The 21,964-nt window shown below is 40.0% G+C and overlaps 1 protein-coding gene across 1 annotated transcript in view; it reads left to right on the forward strand.

The window, feature by feature from the left end:
- The first annotated feature begins 439 nt into the window (after window positions 1-439).
- The window catches only part of tbc1d31 (TBC1 domain family, member 31), a 34,659-nt gene continuing 13,134 nt past the window's right edge, over window positions 440-21,964 (forward strand). The window contains exons 1-17 of the mRNA XM_078397671.1: window positions 440-590; window positions 3,073-3,219; window positions 3,495-3,610; window positions 4,962-5,140; window positions 6,148-6,296; window positions 7,703-7,862; window positions 9,190-9,390; window positions 9,516-9,710; window positions 10,059-10,138; window positions 11,089-11,235; window positions 13,173-13,306; window positions 13,407-13,540; window positions 14,188-14,367; window positions 15,130-15,362; window positions 17,146-17,298; window positions 19,677-19,812; window positions 21,195-21,287. Coding sequence (XP_078253797.1) covers window positions 511-590; window positions 3,073-3,219; window positions 3,495-3,610; window positions 4,962-5,140; window positions 6,148-6,296; window positions 7,703-7,862; window positions 9,190-9,390; window positions 9,516-9,710; window positions 10,059-10,138; window positions 11,089-11,235; window positions 13,173-13,306; window positions 13,407-13,540; window positions 14,188-14,367; window positions 15,130-15,362; window positions 17,146-17,298; window positions 19,677-19,812; window positions 21,195-21,287 — 2,517 coding nt within the window. The 5' untranslated portion in view covers window positions 440-510. The remainder of the gene's footprint in view (window positions 591-3,072; window positions 3,220-3,494; window positions 3,611-4,961; window positions 5,141-6,147; window positions 6,297-7,702; window positions 7,863-9,189; window positions 9,391-9,515; window positions 9,711-10,058; window positions 10,139-11,088; window positions 11,236-13,172; window positions 13,307-13,406; window positions 13,541-14,187; window positions 14,368-15,129; window positions 15,363-17,145; window positions 17,299-19,676; window positions 19,813-21,194; window positions 21,288-21,964) is intronic.

Genomic DNA, 21,964 nt, shown 5'->3' on the forward strand with positions numbered 1-21,964 from the left:
GTCAATTTTCGGTGTAAACCAGTATCTGCGGTCCTTCCTACACACACTCTATTTTAGTCTGAAGAAGGGTGTCGACCTGAAACGTCACCCATTCCTTCCCTCCAGAGATGCTGCCTGACCCGCTGGGTTACGCCAGCATTTTGTGTCTATGAGGAGACTCACTGTGATGGATGTTTCTTTTTTTGTTTTGTTTTGTGTTGGTTTGTGGTTGTGTAATTGCTAATTTTATTGCTCTTACTGTTGGACTGTGGGTGACGAAATCTCGTCCAAAAGACTTGTTTTTTTGGATGACAAATAAAGGTAATTCTGAATTCTGATTTTATAAGTAAGATTCAAATTGTAGAAATAAGAAACTACATTCCCCAGCGAGCTTTGCGCCGCCGCGCCTGCGCACCCCTCGCTGGGGGCTGAAGTTTGTCCCGTTTCCAGGACGCTGCTGTTTCTGCGTTGCCTCCGTTAATCCGGCGGAGGCGGGACGCGTTCGGCGTTTGAATTTGGGCGGCCGGAGGGATGCAGCGGGCCACGGAGCTTGGACAGAAGGAGCGCGGCAAGATCTGGCACCGCAAGCCCGGCTCCTCGGCTGGCGACGGGTAAAGCTGGGCTCTGGGCCCTCGCTGGGGGGGGGGGGTCTGGGCCCTCGCTGGGGGGGGGGGGGGGGGTCTGGGCCCTCGCTGGGGGGGGGGGGGTCTGGGCCCTCGCCGGGGGGGGGGGTCTGGGCCCTCGCCGGGGGGGGGTCTGGGCCCTCGCCGGGGGGGGGGGGGGGGGTCTGGGCCCTCGCCTGGGTGGGGGGCTCTCAGCCCGCAGGGACCATCCTACCCACCCCTCCGTCTCAAGAACAGGTCCTGCCTTGGCTTCGACCCACCGTCACCATGCTGGTTGCCGGGTCCTTGAAGTGTGTTTATTGCGGTCGGATCAAGGCGAGGATCTGACACTATCTACCATAGAAACAGGCCCTGGCTTCGGCACACCGTGCCCACTATTCCATCTGCCCTAACCCCACTTACCAGCGTTTGGTCCGCAGCCTTCCGACCTTGCCTTGCCTGCTTAGCGATTCAAATGCTTGATTAGGTGTTTCCTGAATGCTGGCAGAGTCTCTGTCTCGACCACCCTCTCAGGCAGTGTGTCTTAGGTTCCCACCACCTCCTGGGGGAGAGAATCTTTCCTTGGACCCCCGATATATCCTTCCGCCTCTCACCTTCAGCACCCTCACCAGGGGGAAAAAAGATTCTTGCTATCTATCGTAAATAATTTGGTATTCCAACCCTTTTCCTTTACAGAAAACAAACCCAGTCTATTCAATTTCTCATGACAAATGAACGCTTCACCCTAGCCAACAACCAGGCGAATTTCCTCGGCAGGACAATCACTTCCTAGTGTTGGAACCAGAACAGACACAGTACTCCACCCAGTGTTGCCGAACTGATGTTTTCTAAAGCCTGACATGATGTTCAGCTTTTCAACACATCACAGAAGGACATATGCTTTCTTTTCCACCTATATTGCCACATTCAGGATCGATTTGCTTGTACTCCAAGGTCCCTCTGTTTGTCAATAGGACCCGATCATTTACTCTGTTTCTTTAAGGATCTACTAGAACAGGGTGGACTCGTTGGGCCCAAAGCTCTCCTGCATTGGTGTAGCACCCCCCCACCCACTCCATCCCCACTTCCAAAGAGTCCACAAGAGATTGCAGATGCTGGACTGCAGCAAAAGAAGGAGAGCAACTGGATCAGGCAGCATCTACGAAGGGAAATGGATAGTTGTTTTCTGGGTCGAGACCCTTCATCCACTGTGATATCCAGTGTTTAAGGACTGGAATTATTTTAGATCTTTGTTGCTCTTGAAATTTTATTTTAATTTGTGACAACTTCACCAACTACATATATGCATACATTAGAGGAAAAAAAGTTCAGTGTGTGTGTATATATACACATACTCACAAATACATATATATATACTGTATATACACACGCATACATATGTACACACAAAAAACAAACAATAGTAGTGCAATAATAACAATAATAGTGTATGTAATTCAGAGCTTATTTGAGGTTGTAGTGTTTAATATCCAAATGGCTGCAGGGAAGAAGCTGTTCCTGAACCTGGACGTTACAGTTTTCAGGCTCCTATACCTTCTTCCCGATGGCAGGGGTGAAATGAGTGTGTGGCCAGGTTGGTGTGTGTCTCTGATTATGCTGGCTGCTTTTTTGAGGCAGTGATTCCGGTAAATCCCTTTAATGGTGCGCTTAAAGTGTTATGAAAACGTGACAATAGTGACTCATCAGTAATGCTAGCATTTTCCAAGAGAGGAATACTTATACCTTGCCTTATCAACTTGAATGCATGAGTGATGCAGATCACCAATCTCTGAGCAAGTAATGCAGACACATTTGCTGCACATTTAATTGATTAAGAATCTATTTTTCAAGGGCAAATTGCTAAGGTGTTATTGAATAGAATGATTGTAGAATAAATGAAGATTATTCATCCTTTTTGATGGCTCTTTAGCTAGAATACATATTCTGCATCTGTAGCTGTTTTATCCATGTTCAAATTGTATCTCGGTTTTATCCTAGTATTTCTGTTAAATTACACTTGGAACAGTCCCCATGCATGATTATCCTTCTGGAACTGTTCTAACTTGATCCTTTGTTTCTTTAATGATGAACTTCTATAATTTAGATCAGCAGCCAGTGGAAAAACATATTCTGCCCTCAGAACCTTTGACAAGGCTCTGCAGCCAACAATGACCAAAAGATTTGTATTTTGGATACTATCTGTGTGCCAATACTCCAAATTTTAAGTAGTTGCAGAGAGTTTCCATAGCTCATAGACAGAAATCTAAGCACTTTTTGGATTTCTATAGTATGATCTCAAATTTATGATGGTAACAAAGCTTCTTTAATGAAATGTCTTTAAAACAGTAAATTCTAATTAAATCTAGGTTTGGCCAGTTAGTTACCAGTAGGTGCTTATTATTCCTGTGATTACCAGCATTGGAATGTCATAGAATTTTATGACTTAATTTTACTAAATTTTCTTAATCCATGCCTTTTTGTTTTTCAACAGTATCATAGTAAATGTTGTTCATAACGTGGTGGGCTATCCCACGAAGATCATTCGATTCCTTCATGTTGCATTTGATACTGCAGGCGAAGCTTTTCTTGCTGGTGACCACCAGGGCAATATCTACGTCTTTGACCTGAGTAGGAATAGGTACATTACTTTAAAGTATTTTCTTTAATTGAAGAAAAGCAATGTTCATTGATAGTAGTTTATTCTGTCTTTTCATGCAACCCTAAATGGAACTGTCCCTTCACAGGCAGCTTTCTATCTCTGCTTCCCCTTTGTTTAAAATGATCCTTAAAACTTCTTTAACTAGTATCTCCATGTCATTGTCATTAGAAATTCTTGTTTAAATATATTCATGCCAACGCGCTTATTGGGAGATTATTTACTATGCTGATTCTCTTTTATTATCGTTCCTCTAGCTTTAAACTGGTGCAACGAACTGGACAGGCATGTACAGCATTGGCTTTCAACCTCCGAAGGAAGACAGAATACTTGGTCGCTCTAGCAGATTATTCTGTGAAATGTTTTGACACAGGTACCGTAATGTCTATAGCCATTAAAGGACAGGGGAGGTTCTGTTCAGTGATTAAATAAAAGTAGTAAAGATGCAAATATTGGATGAACTGAATGAAATATTCAGGTAGGGTAATGTGATCAATATATAAATAAAACCTAGAATTCAAAGTTTTAAAAGCTTTTTTTGCATTGTATGTGCATCGTATAATGAGTGACAGAGCCAAATGGATTCTGGTCTGTTCTTAGTTAGTTAAATCTCAGACGGACGATGATGGCTGTTGTCACAGTTGACCTCAAAAATCCAAGATTGATTTGGGAGAAAATCAGGATCCCTTGTTATTAATGGTGAAAAACATAAATGATTTATCATGAGGGGAAGTGCATGTGTACAAGGCTCAGCTGGGATTTGTCCTGCATGGGTTTCAGCATTCACTTTGAGGCTTGCACATAAATAATGGAAACGTAGTTGAAGTTATAGAATACACTTGCCAGTCCTGAAATTGTACCCTCATGAATGAAAACTTCTTATGATGAAAGATAATTATCTAAGGGGTGGAGAGGGGCAGGGGATGCATGAACAAAAACATGGTTTACTTGCTTTGCATTTCTGTTGTTTCTCTTTCTCAGAATTATATAAGGGTCCAAAAATGATGGGGAAATATGAAGAAATTAAATTCTGTGTGATAAAATTGTGGCACAATCAGTTACCATCATGCACACTACAATTTGTTTTCTTGTTCACTAGCATTTCCCAGTACTAGCATGAGTACCTCTTGTTTCCTCGTACCAATTGATAATTAGTGATCAGTAAACTGCTGCAGCATTGAGTTATCATCTGTGTTTACTTCCATTTGCAATTTGATATCTCCCATGAAAATGGCAAGCTGACCAGATGTGCCAGTGAATGTTCAAGTTATTTATCATATCATATCATATCATATATATACAGCCGGAAACAGGCCTTTTCGGCCCACCATGTCCGTGCCGCCCAGCGATCCCCGTACATTAACACTATCCTACACCCACTAGGGACAATTTTTTTACATTTTACCCAGCCAATTAACCTACATACCTGTACGTCTTTGGAGTGTGGGAGGAAACCGAAGATCTCGGAGAAAACCCACGCAGGTCACGGGGAGAACGTCCAAACTCCTTACAGTGCAGCACCCGTAGTCAGGATCGAACCTGAGTCTCCGGCGCTGCATTCGCTGTAAAGCAGCAACTCTACCGCTGCGCTACCGTGCCGCCCATTTAGATAAATGATAAATATTAACTCCAGTAGTTTTACTCTAAATGTGTAATGGTGCAGGACTTTTGAATAGTGTACAAGAAACACTTCACACAACACATTGTTGTTTTGCTTACGGCAGAAACTAAAGAGCTGGTGAGCTGGATGAAGGGACACGAATCAACTGTTTCATCCATTTCAGTTGATGTATCTGGAAGACATGCTATCACTACCTCAGTGGATACAGCTCAACTCTGGGACCTGGACACATTCCAGCGAAAGAGGAAACTAAATGTAAACTTGTCCGTTGGCATTCAAAGGGTTAGTACAGGAGTTTGTACTAAAGTATAGTACATAAAGTATAGTAGATTAATATCATTAGAATATTTTAGGGAATGGCACTCATAGAAACAAGTTTAATAACTTTTATATTTCTCACTTGCACACACTAATTCATTATGCATGGAATTCAAGAACTTTCCTAGGATCTATGAACAATCTTAAGTAAATTATTGCAGTGCATTCCGTGGTTAGTACACAGAACACAGTTGGATAGCTACAAATGACTTTGTTGGAGTGCGACTGCATACCTATACTCCATTTTCTATTCAAACTAACTTTTAAAATTCAGTTTAAATCTATCTTTTCACCATTCCATCTTCAGTGGGATTAATTTACTTCAGATGCATCCATCACAAGAATGTGATTATTGATTTCATTACATAACACATGTTCGAATTATTCTTGCATTTTTCAATTGAGTCAATGACAAGGTAATTAGTTATCACCACCTACCTTTTTGTTGTTCAATTTTCCAGAGAAGTAAGTAATCTTGCATGATTTTGCTTGTTTCTCCATTTACTCCTCTGGGTTTACGTGATTCCACATAGCAGAAGAGGAAAAGTGTCATGTATATCTGCAGATACCTATGAACTAACATTACTTTACTGAAACACTTGATGCAGATGACTGCCAGGTGTATCGTAGTTCTCCTAATTACTCCAAGAATAGAATAACTTGAACTTTGTTGTGATTTACCCTTAAACCACCATGCTATGAAGTACAATTCCAGATGGAGGATTAGAGATCTGATGATTCCTCTTATGCACTGACCTCTGCCTATGAAGTTCCATTGCAGTGACTTCATGCCTCGCAGTTTAATACAGTACATTACTGCATTGCTCATGATGTGCATACAACAGGATGAATTGTTAAGCAATGAATTGCAATATGTGTGTCGCTGTGTGCTGTGGTCTTGCCATTGTGGTTCAGTTTCACAACCACAGACCTCCTAAATGTTTTGTAATTTGTTTTCTTTTGTAATCCAGGTTTATTTCCTTCCACTGAGTAACATAATCCTTAGTTGCTTTAAAGATGATTCCATCTTTGCCTGGGAAAGTGATACGCTCCATTGCAAGTACCAATTACCAGTGCCAGACGAATCCCCGATACATTATAAATCTTTTGCTGTTACCAGGTAGGATTTATGCATGATTTTGATTTGATCTATTTTAAGGTGAGAAATTCATTCTAATTAGATTACTTTATGGAATATTTTTAATTCCATCCTGTTGTATACCTCAGCACAGAGGTATGTGATGTAGGTCCCATAATACTTGTGCTGGCAATTAATACCATTCCCCTGTTTTTCCATTGCTCTTATATTTTTTCTTCTATCTAAATATTTATCCAATTCTCTTCTGAAACTTCCCATTGAATTTGCTTCCCACTATTCTTTTAGGCACTGCATTCCAGATCTCAAATCACTTCATATGTTCTCCTCTTTCTGATGATTTTGCAAATACTTTAAACCCGTGTCCTTTAGTTGTTGTTTAAGTGCTGCAGCCGTTGAGATTTCTCTGTCCTGGAGGAAGCTGCATTAAGTTTGTCTTTTGGCAATTGCAATTTTAGGCAAATCACATTAAACTAAGTACATTTTATTATAGTTCTCTTACAGAATCGAAAAACGCTGTACTATATCAAACATCATTCACCAATGGCTGAAAGCTCAACTAGTTAACCTCTTTTGAAATAGATTTGTTTTTAAAAAATGAGAGTGGGAATAGTGAGAGGAATACAGGGAAGGAGAAATGGGCTTGACATTTTCAAGTTAATAAAATATTTTAATAAGCTTTAGTTTATTTTTAAAAAGCATTTAACCCCTTGTTGGCGAATTGTTCCTAATGATGTCCTTGAAAACTTCATCTGAGTAATCACCATTGCAGAACAGCATGCTGGTAATACTGGCATTTGTAATCCCTTCCTAATAACCTCTTTAATGATTTTCTTTATCATATAAGAGTAAACCATATTAGTGATGGCAATTCACACTTCGACCACGTAAAGAGGGAAAAAAATTTCCGCGAAGAACTTGGTGGATTTTACAAGTCTGGTAGTTTCACTGTCACTGTAATATGAGCTTTTAATTTCAGATGTGTTTAATTTTGTAGTAGGATCCAAACTTGTTTCTCCATTGAAATAGATCAGGGCTCTGGATAGTGGAACGCAGATGAGTCACCATACCTGTCCTTGATCTAAATCTATTTTCAGTTCATATTCACCATCTTCACATATACACTTCAACAAGACATACTGGTTAGTTATTTCAATGACTTCCCTCAGTCAAAAAGCTGAGGCTGAATAGAGAGCAATTGCAGGCAACCTGACATTGATTAATTAATGATGTAAAATTGGGATCAAACCTGAGACCTTCTTATTCTGCAATTCTATCCTATGAGCTGTGGGAGAAAACTTGCACTTCCTGTGCAGTAAATATGATTGCCGTACCATCTTCTCCTTCCTTCCACACTGGTGCAGTCCGAGTCCTGTGATCAATCCTGATTCACAAAGCATAGATTTATATCAAAACGTTACTGCTTGCAGGGATGGTCGAGTTTTAGTAGCAGGAGGGAAATCAAATTTTCTTCACCTCTGGTGCCTGAACGCAAGGCAGCTGCAGCGAATAATCCAGATGCCACCAAAGGTGCGAACAATTCGCCATCTTGAATTTCTCCCTGATAGCTTTGATGGTGGATCGAGCCAGGTAAACTACCAGTTGATGGATGATTTGAGGTGGGGAGGGATGGGAGTGTGGAATTCTGTTCGGTTCTGTTGAGGATACCACTTTAAGATTTTACAGCTGGTGTATTGTGCCTTGCCTGAATTAGAAAAGGGACGTAAAATCCAAGGAGTGGTGCAGAGAAAGACCTAATAGAGTTCATAGCTATTGTGCGAGAACTGAGTGATGAGCAATGAATGGGCTGTTCCTTTTCAAAAAGTGGTAATTGGGAGCATCACCTAAAGGTGATCAGGATCTAGATGCTGCATTCAATAACTATAGGTGGACTGAGCAAAAATATAGGGGGAAAAATCGAAAAAATAGAAATCTGAGCAAAAATACCAATCTGGGCTACTGGTGAAAGAGGTTTCAAGGAGAATAATTAACATTAAAAATGATAATATTATAAAAGTTGTTTTATTCACAAAATGCTGGAGTAACTCAGCAGGTCAGGCAGCATCTCGGGAGAGAAGGAATGGGTGATGTTTCGGGTCGAGACCCTTCTTCAGACACCCTTCTTCAGGTCGGGTCGAGACCCGAAACGTCACCCATTCCTTCTCTCCCGGGATGCTGCCTGACCTGCTGAGTTACTCCAGCATTTTGTGAATAAATCGATTTGTACCAGCATCTGCAGTTATTTTCTTATATTATAAAAGTTGTTTGACTGAGTGGAATTCTAGATTTTGAACATAATTATCAAGTAAATCTAAAATCTCTGGATTGGAGACATTGCAGGTTGGGACCCTTCTTAAGACATTGTCGGGGGGGGGGGGGGGGGAGAAGGTCAGAAGAGATGAGGGAAGGACAAAGCTTGGAAAATAGTAGGTGAGCATAGGCAAGGGGGAATTTTGATAGACAGATGGTTAGACAAAGACCAGAGATAGAAAAAAAGGCACAAGATGTAAGGTTTGAAAATGTGCGAATTGTGACGCCAGGGGAAGAAATGTAGATGGAGGGGGAAGGGGGAAATAGGTCAAGTTGGAGTGGGGCACAGGGAAGTAGAGGGGAGGGGGGAAGAAAGGTGGTGTGGGGAGAAGGGGAAGGGGGGGGGTGTTTAGAGGTTATTAAAATTAGAGAATTCAGTGTTCATACCATTGGATTATAAGCTACTCAAGCAGGATAATAAATAAATACTTTTTTGAAAACGAACTATAGTCAACATTAATGTCCTTAATTAGAACAAATCCAGTAGTGAGTTGTTAATTGACCACAAAATGGGATTCTTTCATTGTTGGTGTGTTATGTATTTTTTGGTGCATTATCACTGTTTGATTTTTTTTGCTTCAAATGATTTGTTTGACCAATGTTGCAGGTTGTTGGAGCCCTGAGCCAAGATGGCATCATGAGGTTTATCAACATCCAGACTTGCAAGCTCCTTTTTGACATTGGAAGCCTTGATAATGGAATCAGCACGGCAGCAGTCAGTTCAAATGGACATTACATTGCAGCTATCCTGGAGGATGGCAGTCTTACTATTTACAGTGTCAGAGCTTTGTCACAGGAATTAAATAAGGTATCCTGAAGCACCTTAAGTTTTAAAAGGCTGTAATTCTATTTCCTTTATTATTGTTATTACCAAACTTTGGAAAGACCCCCATGCAAGCTAAATTTCATGTCAATTACCTTTATTTTCTCAAGCCGCCTCCCCCACTGGTTAAAATTGTTGCAGACAGGGAGAAGACTGAGCATTTTAAAAATGTGAGTGTTCCATCTGGCCTGAAAATGAGAGTGACATCTGGAAAAGTAGAAAGATCTTGGAGGGGAAAGTCAGTTGGGAAAGAAACCAAGGCGAGGATCCTCAAACCATCGGGCACAGTCTTGGAGGACAAAGAGGTAAGAGACCAGAGTGACTAATTAGGTTGGGCAGGAATGGTGCAGAACTGTGGTTTAATGTAATTGATCCAAAGTTGAAAATTTTTTTTCAACAAACTTTGGGGAGAAGCTAATTAGTTTAGTTTAGAGATACAGCGCGGAAACAGGCCCTTCGGCGCCAACCAGCGATCCCATCAATTTACTAAACTCTAAGGGAATATTGATTGAAAAGAAACCTTTTACTTGTTGTGAGTTAAATGTACAGTCTTGAACCATTGTTTTCTTCATAGTGAATAGTTAACAATCAAATATTAACATTTTTCATTTTTGACAGATAATTAATGATTTATTCTCTCTACAATATTTTAGAACGAACTTCCACTCGGTCTTAATAAAAAGCGGCTCCGGGCTATGTTGAAGGAATTTGGAGAATATCCAGAAAAGTACAGGTGTGCTACTGAACTGATAGAAAATATCTATAACATAATTTAATATTTGCAGCTAGATCTCCTGAAAATAGCCATGTGGTTATAATGATTGTACATTTAGGGGGAAGATGTAATCCTGCCCAAAATGGCATTGTTTGTATGTTCATAGAAGTGTTGCTACCATCTCTACTCAATTCCTGTGCATTTGTTGTGCAATTTCCACCAGAAATTGGAGATCTAATGAGAACACTAGCTGATGTTTTGTTTTCCCCTTTTGCTGGTGATGCAGTGCTATTTGTAGTCTTTCTACTATAACCCCCCCCCCCCCCCTACTTGAGATAGGCTGGCAGCAAGGAAATCAAGCCTGTCTCTTTGTTCTGTATGATACGATTTTAGCTTTTAAAAATTAAAATTTCCTTGGCCAATTAACCCATGACTGGGTAATATGGTACAATGTAATTTAAACTTATGAAAATTCAAACACTTCATATTTACAGTGGGCATAAGAAGGAACTTAACTAAGTATAGGGTCTCTATTAAAATCAGCGACTGATGAGATGGGGACACTGTGTAACAAGGAGTAATTGAAGCACAGAGAATAAATGTGGTTAATTGGGAGCTGGATAAGCACATGAGAGAGTAATGTGTAGATGGTTTTGAAAAAACAAGTGCAGATGCTGGAAATCTAAAATGAAAACAGAAAATGCTGATAATGCATTGCAGGTCCTGAAACGTTAACTCAGTGTTTTATTCCCACAGATGCCATCTGACCTGCTGAACATTTTCAGCATTTTCTGTTTTTATATTAAAGATGGTTTTGTTAGTAGATGAAATGAAAAGTGGTGGCAGAGGTTTTGTGTGGAGCATAAATACCATTTGGCCTGTTTTTGTGTAGTTGGCCAGTTTTCAAATTCTGTTATTTTTAATTCTGTTATAAGTTGATGTTTTATATCTTTGATTTTACATTACAGGATGTTTATTTGGCGTGCTCTACTGCAGCTGCCCGAGAACCATGCATCTTTCAGTAGCCTCACTGACAAGGGGACACATCCTGCCTATCTAGGCATACACGAAAAATATCCCATAAAAAGTCGAAAGCTTCTAAGAATTCTTCAACGGTGTGTTTCAAAATTGCTTTTTTTAATTAAAGTATCTTGCTACAAATATACTTAAAAACATCGCACTTACTAACATTCAATGCCTCACAGCAATGTCCTTTTTGCACGCACTGCTTGATTTTTGAAATACTTACTTGATTTAAATATTTAAAGATTTATGCTAATCCCCAAAATAGTAGCTTTGTCAGTTCTAGGGAGAAATACATAGATGCATAGAAAATAGGTGCAGGAGTAGGTCATTCGGCCCTTTGAGCTAGCACCACCATTCAATGTGATCGTGGCTGATCATCCACAATCAGTACCCCATTCCTGCCTTCTCCCCATATCCCTTGATTCCACTAGCCCCAAGAGCTCTATCTAACTCTCTTTTGAATGCATCCAGTGAATCGGTCTCCACTGCCTTCTGAGGCAGAGAATTCCACACATTCACAACTCTCTGGGTGAAAACGTTTTTCCTCATCTTAGTTCTAAATGGCCTACCCCTTATTCTTAAACTGTGGCCCCTGGTTCTGGACTCCTCCAACATCAGGAACATGTTTCCTGCATCTAGAAAGATTATTCTTAAATGTGTCCAATCCTTTAATAATTTTATATGTTTCTATAAGATTCCCTCTCATCCATCTAAATTCCAGTGAATACAAGCCCAGTCGTTCCATTCTTTCATCATATGACAGTCCCGCCATCCCGGGAATTAACCTCATGACACGCTGCACTCCCTCAATAGCAAGAATGTCCTTTCTCAAATTAGGAGACCAAAACTGCACACAATACTCCAGATGTGGTCTCACCAGGGTCCTGAACAACTGCAGAAGGACCTCTTTGCTCTTGTACTTAAATCCTTTCGTTATGAAGGCCACTTTCGTTATGAAGGTACTGCGTGCTGTACCTGAATGCATAATAGCAGAAAATAGGATCAATAACATGCGAGTTATTCACAAGGCATCCCGAAAGAAATGGCAATAAACATCATTTGCTCTAAGGGAATCAAGGACTCTTCCGAGACTTCATTATGTGGTCACCGTTAATTGAGTTATCTTAATAAAGGCTACAGCTGACAGATTGGCCTGTGAGGAAGTAACATGCTACCTAGGCTTACAATAACAAAAAAATAATTACAGTGTTGAAGGTTCACCATTAAACATAACTGAGGCCATCCCCATGATGTTTGATTGTGAACATTAGTAAATGTTGGGTACAGGTTTGTATGTGTGCTGGTCTATATACAGAAGTAAAGAAAACTCGGGTGGAATGCATGAAAATATTAAGCAAATGAATATGTGGGATACTTTATATTTTACCTACGGTTGAGGAAGAAATCATTATCATGTGTAGGTTCAGTTCAGATTCAGATTGAACTGATTGAATGGATATTTTAAAGGCCATACATTTGAGTGAAAAATAGAACAGATGAATTTAGGTATCCAAACTCTTCCCGCCCATGGATTATAAATTGAGATGGGATGCAGTTCCCGAGACAACCCACTATCAAGTTATGGATGGCGAAATTGCATATCAAGTGATAGGGAACGCTTTGGATAAGATGCTAGATTTAAGGTAGTGCATGGGCATGGCCATTCACTGAAGTTAAGTATAACATTAATAATACTCAATCCTTTATCAAGAGCGACTAGAGATGCATTTCTCTCTGTGCTATCATAACTTACCCACAGATTCAAAATAAATTTTACTTGTGTTGCAAGCAGATTTTATTTTTACTTTTACAATTAAAAAAAAATATATCCTTTTCATGAAAAGTTTGAACTGTATTACATAGGTTGAATTGATTTGATCATTATAATTGAGATAGGAGGAGCTTGGTCTATTTTCCAAGGTGATATAGATAATATGTTTCAGAGAACCACATACATTGCAAAGCAAATCAATGCAAAGGAAAGAAAATATATATTTTTACTTATTGCAACATTTTTGACAATCAGGGTGCTGTCAGCCATGACTCATTGGTCAACCATCTTTAGTGAGGTGTCTTACCTTCCACTCCTAGCGTTCCCATTTGTGAAACTCTTTCAGAACAACCAGTTGATTGGGTTTGAAGTTGTTGCTACAGTAGTAGGTAAGTAAAAGAGGAAGAGCTTAATTAGTTACAAAAACTCTTAATTTAAAGAAAAGTTTTGATATAAGCGTGTTTAAACTGTTCATTTTTTTTTTTTTAGTAAACTGGTGCCAGCATTGGTTTGAATATTTTCCAAACCCTCCAATAAACCTTCTGGGCATGATTGAGAACACTCTGGCTCACCATGACAAGGAACTGCTCCAGCATTTGGTGAACTATAACATTACTTCACAGGTAGCTAAGCAGCTAAGTAATCTTGATTTACAAGTTGCCTTTATTTATATTGTGTTGTCTTTCTGATTTATTTCTAGTTCAGAAGCTGGGGTGTAGGGCAATCCCATGTCAGACATAGTAGCACAGAAAGAAACTTCCCTTAACTTATAGAAATTTACCTAGATTCAAATCCCAGATTAACTTGATATTTTTCAGAGTTACACATAACAACAGCTCTTCCCATGGTCGCAAGAGCAGAGCAGGGCAGGAATTTAGTGTTAAAAATGAAACCTTTTGTTTTACAAGTGATTTGGTCGAAATCTTCTATATGTCCAGATTTATTTCTCTATGTTTACAGATGAAAGGTAGAAACTCATCTTAGAATTTTCTTTTCCAATATACAAGTACAACTACCAATTTCAATGATACTCCATGATCCAGTACTAAGCAGAATGATCCAATTTCCAGTTCATTTTATATATTTACCCCAGAATGTACCCTTTCGTTTCAATACCAAATCAGTGTAAGTGGTTCCATTTTTAATGTATTGTCTTCATGTTGTTGAGAACTAAAGAGTTCTGAAATGTGACATCTCAATGGAATAAAAACTTTTTCAGTTGTGCATTTGAACAATGTTTTAAGATTGCTGATCTTGCTTCTGTTGACAGTCATATGCCTGGCCACTTCTTGAGACGTTGTTTTCGGAGGTACTAACAAGAAGCGAATGGCTGATGCTATTTGATAATATTTTTTCCAATCACCCGTCCTTCCTGTTGATGGCAGTAGCAGCCTATTTAATTTGTTCTCGATCTCCACTGCTCCATTGCAATATAAAGGAAGACCTTGAGGTGAGTGTAAAAGGCATTTTGAACTCTTGATAGTTAAATAGAGAGCATGTTATTTTCCATACCAATAAATATGCTTCACTGTAGATGGTAAATATATTTTTTAACTGGTTTTTGTGATGAAACATGACCCTTCAACAGATGCACGCGCCCTCCCCTGTGCTCTTTCCAACATGACCTGCTATCCCTCCGCATCCTTATTCCCTTCATCTCTTTTATGCCCATTCAGCACTAGTTTTCAGAATAGTTGTTTGTAATCCTGTTCAATGAGCCAAGCAGGGAGCAGTGGGTAACATTGTTGCCTCTGAGTCTGAAAGTTGTGGGTTCAAGCCTTAATTCTGACATTGGACCACAGAAATCCAGACTGATACTCCAGTCTAGTATTGAGGGAATAGGACATTGCCTGGGTGTCATCCTTGACGAGTAAATTACACTGACCCGCCTGGCCTCTTGAATGGATATATGCGGTTACACCTGGTGCCTTAGCTAATGTTTATCACTGATGCAACATTCCAAAAGTGTATTCTCCCATATCACCCTTCTGTGTATTGGAAATGGTTGTTCCCTAATCGGCTGCCACATTTTATAATGATGAACAGGCTTCAAAAGTAATTTTAAATGTGTAGAAAGGATGTGAAGGGTACTGCAAGAATGCAAGCACATTTTTTAATATGATTACATATGAAAGGGCTTGAGAGTGAGAAGAGATGTAGTGGAAGTTTTAACTTGAACCTGAAAATGCAAACAATCTTCTATCTCATTTAGAATTTCTTCCATCACCGCAATAACTTGGACCTTGCGGCAGTGATCAAGGAAGCGTACCATCTTATGGATTCCACACCTGAGGATGTCCATCCCAAGCGAATGCTGGATGATTTTTTACCATTAACCAAGGGGCAGTATCCAATATTTAACAAATATCCAAAATTTATTGTTAACTATCAGACTCAAGAAAGAGAAAGGATCTGGCAAGAAGAGTTGAACTATTTAAAGGAAAGGTAAACATGACAATTACATTTAAAAGAAGAAAGTTATCCCTTTTGTGCAGTTTAATTGCTTGTGCATAAGTTGGTTAAAATAGTCATCTGTTAGACATTAAATATTAGTGTAAAGATAATTTGACCTGGTTGTTAAACGTGCATCGTTTGAGTGTTACAGTCAAAGTAATACTAGTATGATTCCCCATCTTCAGATAACTGTAATTTAGTTAGTTTAGTTTAGTTTAGAGATACAACGAGGATACAGGCTCTTTGGCCCACTGAGTCCGATCATCCGTACCCTAGTTCTATCCTACACACTAGGGACAATTTATGGAAGCCAATCGAACTACAAACCTGCATGTCATTGGAATGTGAGAGGAGACTGCAGCACCTGGAGCCCATGCAATCACGGAAAACATACAAACTCCATACAGTCAGGATCCATGGTCAGGATCAAACCGCAGTTTCTGGTGCTGTAAGGCTGCTACTCTACCACTGCTCCCTTTCCCTGTTTTGCAATATATCGCCTTACGAATCTATACCATTAAAACAAACTGAAACTTTTGTTTGTGGCTGCAATTGTAGTGAAGGCGCACCCACAAAATCATCCAGGTTAAATTTATTACTTTTAAAAAAAAAGAAATAGTCAAAATTGAAGAGTATTTGCATATGACAGGACTGTGATTAAGGCATTGTTTGTTTTGCACTAATTTGGAACTAAGTTTAAAGTTACCAGTTCCTTCTCTTGTTATCAAAAGCTTGATTTATGATTCAAAAAGGTGTAATTATCAATTGCCAAAGCTGTCACTTATGACTTAGCTGGTAAATCAGTTGCTTCATTCATCGCTATCTCGTTATGTTTATTAAAGAAAGATTCTTCCCATTTGTAATAAATGTATAGTTGCTGCAGTTGTGTGGTGTACACCTGGGATGACCATAGCATTTGTAATGAACAGCACTGGAGAGATCTGCCTTCTCATTGTTCGCACATTTGGTTGCATTTTAGATCATGGGATCTAGAAAATGTCGATGTATGGATTTCATTTAGCTTTGAGAGTGTCCGTATAACATCAATAGTAAGCATTTCAGCTCCTTGAGCTTTTATTTGCTAGTCAGATAAGTGATGGCTCATCTGTACTGTCATTCCATCTGCTCACCTTGCTTTCATAATCTTCAATACCCTTGCTGAATGAAAAACAATCAGAATGTTTTGAAGCATTCTGCTGATTCCTGCTGTAAATCTAATGGCTGTTTGTAGGAGAATTCCAGATTTTCACCCAAGTGTGATGAAGTGCTTCATGACATCCACATTTATTTCCATATTTCCTTCTGCCCTTGAAGGCCATTCAGCCCATTGCCAGTTCACACGGTACTGTTATTTCCCATTTATCCTTCCTGTTACCAATACTTAATAACTTCCTCAAGATTCTACACTCACCTACACCAGGCCCAATTGGTACCATGCAATAGACTAGGCTTAAATTCCTTTGAGTTTTAAAAGTCAAGAGGTGATCTAATCTAATCTAATTTAGTTAGGTTTACTCAGTTTGGAAAGTAAGTATATTTTAAAACGGAGGCTGATATCTTTGTTGTGGGTGACTGTGTTGTGGATTGGCGATACAGGCGAACAAAGAAAGGTAAGGTACAGATCATCTATGATCCAGTCCAGTGGTGGTGCTGCTCAAGGGGTTTTATTTCCCCTATCTGCAGATGAGAAATTATTTTTGTACGTTTGTTTGTTAATAGGCCTTTGTGGAAACCTCACTCTATTGTATTCATTTTTGGTGTCATGGTCTGCTAGGCAATTGGCACATGAACTTGAGGCGGAGAGTGTCAGGAGGCAGGCTGAGAACGCTGCCTGGTATCGGCAGCAGGAGTTACTGCAGGAAGCTGAGGAGCAGAGGAGAAAGATCCTTCTTGAAGAGGAACAGAAGCTTGTGGAACAGAGAATGAGGTAATTTGCACTGGCATTTTCAGTTTGGAATAATCCCAAATGATCAAAACGTCAGCCAAGATATGTGTTAATTGCCTTAAGGGAAACTCTTCTAGATGTATATTTTTAATGGTTTGTTACATTGCTATCCACTAGAAATTAAATGTGATGCCATTGATGTATTTACTTTAATTTTATCTCGACCATAGAGCATTATGTTAAGTTTATTGCTCACCTTCTGTCCATTATATTCCACTATACTCACCACTGTTATACAACAGATGCTGTCACAGACTCAAATAGCTGACTGAATTTTTTTTTTGCAGTCAGACTTGGTGTCAATCTATGCTTTAGCACCAAGAAAAATGACTTTCTGTAAAATGTTTCCTTTAACAGTGCTGAAATGAAGTTAGAACAGTACAGCACAGAAACAGTTCCTCAATCCCCAATGTCTGGCCGAACATCTGCCTGCACATAATCCATACCTTCCCCCCCCCCCCCCCCAACCTTGTATCTCCATGTGCGTATCCAAAAGCCTCTTAAATGCCACTATTGCATCTGCCTCCACCGCTGCATTGGAATAAACATGAAGCAGCATTTAAAAAGTTGGCCTATAAAGCCTAACTTAGGTGTGGTGGATTTATTTTCCATAATTTTCCTCCTTTCACAATCTTCCACGATCTGATCGATGCTGGCATGTGGCTTTGCTCTCGACACCTCACCTGAATAGACATTCTTTGCAAGTAAGCCTGCAATGTGGATGGCAACGTTTTGTGCATGGACAGACCACAACCCTGTTCTCAACACCAATATCGTTTACAGTCAGCAATTGCACCGATTTCCATTCTATAATAATGTTTGCGATCTGCTTTCTCGCAAATTACTTTTCTCCTCAAATTTCTTGCTTGTCTCTTTATTTATTTCTTTGCCAAAATTATTGTGTGGTTCTCGTGTCATATTTCCTCATCACATAGGAGTCCATTTGACGCATTGAGTGTTATCATGTTAGGGAACATTCCCATTCCTCTGCATGTCCTGCAGCTCATTCTCTCGTTCTGATTTGCCTACCACGCACACTCAGAGGGGTCACTTGCAGTGGGCAATTAACCAAACTACTTGCATGTCTTTGGGATGTGGGAAAAAACTGGACTGTGCTGGGAAAACCTAGAAGGTCACAAGGTCTGACAAACTTTACACAGACAAAACTAGAGGTCAATAGTGAACCCAGATCACTGGAACACTACTGCTGCCCCACAGTGTCAACCTTTTGTGGTGTGTAGATCCTTTCCGCTCTGAATGCCAACTTTGGTTCAGAGCCTCCTGGTACAAGTACCTGTGTTTGTGTCCCATTCTGGACAACAATCCATAAACTAGCCCAGCATTTCAGTGACGCAGGGGGTGGGGAAGTTGTGGAAGTGAGTGCGTTTGAATCCTATGCAGTCAGATTATATCGCTGATGAAATCTTGTTCTCTAAGGAGTTGGTATGCTTTAAACGATAGGTTTGACATAATGATTTTACCTAAGTTGTTCTTATTTCATTAATCATGGAAAATCAGCTATAAAAGCAAATCAGTGAAAAGAACTTGTAGTTGTACAACTTCAACCTTTCTCATTCTGTGTGGGTCCCAATGCACTTCACAACCAATTGAAAACACCTTTGAAGTGTAATGAAAGAGATGTGACAGTGGATTTATGCACTGTAAATTCCGATAAACAGCAACAAACAACTAGATGATGTTTTGGAATAAAATGTTGGTCAGTTCTCCCCGTGACCACGTGGGTTTTCTCCGAGATCTTCGGTTTCCTCCCACACCACAAAGACGTACAGGTTTGTAGGTTAATTGGCTTTGTATAAGTGTAAATTGTCCCTCGTGTGTGTAGGATAGTGTTAATATGCGGGGATTGCTGGTCGGTGCGGACCCAGTGGGCTGAAGGGCCTGTTTCCGTGCTGTATATCTGAACTAAACTAAACTAAAGGTCACTAAAGGAATCTCCCCACTCACCCTCATGCAGTCTCGTCACACTGTCCTGGGGGATGTTTTGCATGCATGTGAGAAGGTGGATGAAGCCTCGGGTCAATATCTCACCCAAAAGCAATAGCTCTGAAAACGCAGCATACTTCAGCACTGCACTGAGAGTGAAGGTGTATGCTTGTAATCAAATAGTCCCTGAAATGTCCCTCGCTATCTTCTAAATGAGAAGTGAGAATTCCAAACACTGTGCAAAGTGTAACACTTAAGTAGATTGTTTAGTTTTTTGATATGGCAAGTTCTCACTACTTGGTGTCAATGAATGAACATACCTCTGTGAAAGACATGTAACCAATCAAAGTGCATGTTCTACCTGGCTGCAAAGCTAGTGTTTCTCTTTATTAAATATGATATTTCTCCCTTTGAAGACTTGCTGCTGTGAACCGTGAAATGAAGATAAAAGAACTTCAAGTGTTGGATGCAGCAGAAAAGCGCTTCCTGAAATATCAACAAGAACAACAGAAAACTGAATTGAGACGGCTTGACGATGAGATTGATAGAAAGGTCTGTGTGGTTCTCTTCTCTCTTTATTTGTGTGAAAACAATGAGTTAACATTGACCTGCAGCATCTGTTGGTGATCTCATTGTAAAGCCTTGCAAGGCAACTGCAACCCTCTCCCGCACCACAATTCTTGATGCCTGACTATACAGACACTGCCTGGCAGTTTGCCATATTGCATTTGCTGCTCCATAACCAGCCATCAAGAGCTGTAAGAGCAATTTCCCACTCCTTTTATTTTGAGACCCAGTGGATAGTTCTCGAGTAAGTGTGAGCTGACTTTGCCGTTCCAAATCTGTAGCCAGTGGAGAAGTGGAGTCTTAACCACAGAATAACAGGGCGGCACAGTGGCGCAGCTGTACAGTAGCTGCCTCACAGCACCAGAGACATAGTTTTGATCCTGACCAGGGGTGCTGTCTGTAGGGAGTTTGTACATTCTCCCTGTGTTCTGGTTTGCTCCCACATTCCAAAGTCCTGCTGGTTTGTAGGTTCATTGGCATTTGTAAATTGTCCCTAGTGTGTAGGATAGAACTAGTGTGAAAGGTAATTATTGGGCAGTGTGGACTCACTAGGCCAAAGGGCCTGTTTCCACCTACAAAGCCCTCCATAACCTGGCCCCATCCTACCTGACCGACCTCCTCCACAGGCACACTCCCACCTGCACCCTCCGCTCTGCCGCTGCCAATCTCCTATCCCCCCACATCCGGACTAAACTCAGATCCTGGGGGGACAGGGCTTTCTCCATCGCTGCTCCCACCCTATGGAACTCACTACCCCAAACCGTTAGAGACTCCCCCACACTCACCACATTCAAAACATCGCTGAAGTCTCACCTGTTCAGTACTGCCTTCAACCACTGAAGGTCACCTCACCTACTGTCTCCTTTCTCTGTTCATTTATTTATTTACTTATTTATCTATTTATTAATTTCCCTATGTTCTCAAAATCTCTGTAAAGCGTCTTTGAGTATATGAAAAGCGCTATATAAATAAAATGTATTATTATTATTATTATTATATCTCTAAACCTAAACCAAAACTAAAATCAAACGTAGGCTTATTTTCCTGCTGCCTTTGAGGGTCCAATATTCAATAATGATGTGACATGGCACTTGAATGAACCTTTTTATTCTCCCAAGTATTACTGGTATTGTAGACTTCAAATAAATTTATGCCAGGGTATTCACCAAAGAAGAACATTATAAATCAGCAGCAGGAGTAGGCCATTTGGCCCCTCAAACCGTTCTGCATGTAAGTAAGCAGAAACCTAGACTCAGTCCCCATCCCACCCCACCAAGGGTTCTCTTCAAGCTTCTCCGTACCTTGCATGTTTGTGTACTTGTTGACTTTATGGTTATACATAAACCTGTCTCTCATTTTGGTTTAAGATTTCTCTCCGGGACAAGGAAACTGCTGCATTAATTCAGGACATCACAGTGAGAAATATGGAACTGGAAATGCAAAAACGAATATTTGAGCAAGTATGAATTGCCCTTTGTACTGCTATTATTCTATGGTGTGAGGGAAATGTCAGTGTGACAATTAAGCTTATCGGTAATTCTGTTGTAATATGTGTATCCATAATACCAATTGGATATAAAGTGACTGATGAATGCTATTTGCACTACACAGGTTTAATTGATATGAACACAATTTCATTTTGAGAACTAGTGAACCGCTTTAAAGCTACTTTGGAAATTGACAAGCAGAAAAAGAGCTGTCTTGGATTTAAACAGTATGGGGAGAAAACTATTTCCATGTAACATCCCCACAGTAATCGGACACAATTATCTCCTAAGACACAGCTGCTATTTTAACTGGGTGGCTATTGAAATTGAGAAGCAATTGCTTCTATTGACACGTGCAACAATACTCGTTTAAACAATGTAACATATAGCCTTTAGTATTTTTAGCTAGCAGTAAAAACACCTTTATTTTTAAAAATCCTGCAGAGAAAAGTAACTTTGTTATTGCGAGTCCTAAACGCTCAGCCCCTACCTAACCCCTTTCCCCTGTAAACACCATGGTCTTTATAATGCAATTCTATGACATGAGTTTATTAAGGAACTCAATATTGTTTTATAGTGAACTGCCTGTGTTATTTGTTCATCTCTTTCTAATTTTTAAGAAACTGATGTGGAAATAAAATTAATGTTGA

Source organism: Rhinoraja longicauda, chromosome 4 (genome assembly GCF_053455715.1).
Source record: "Rhinoraja longicauda isolate Sanriku21f chromosome 4, sRhiLon1.1, whole genome shotgun sequence".
Classification (NCBI taxonomy): domain Eukaryota; kingdom Metazoa; phylum Chordata; class Chondrichthyes; order Rajiformes; family Arhynchobatidae; genus Rhinoraja; species Rhinoraja longicauda.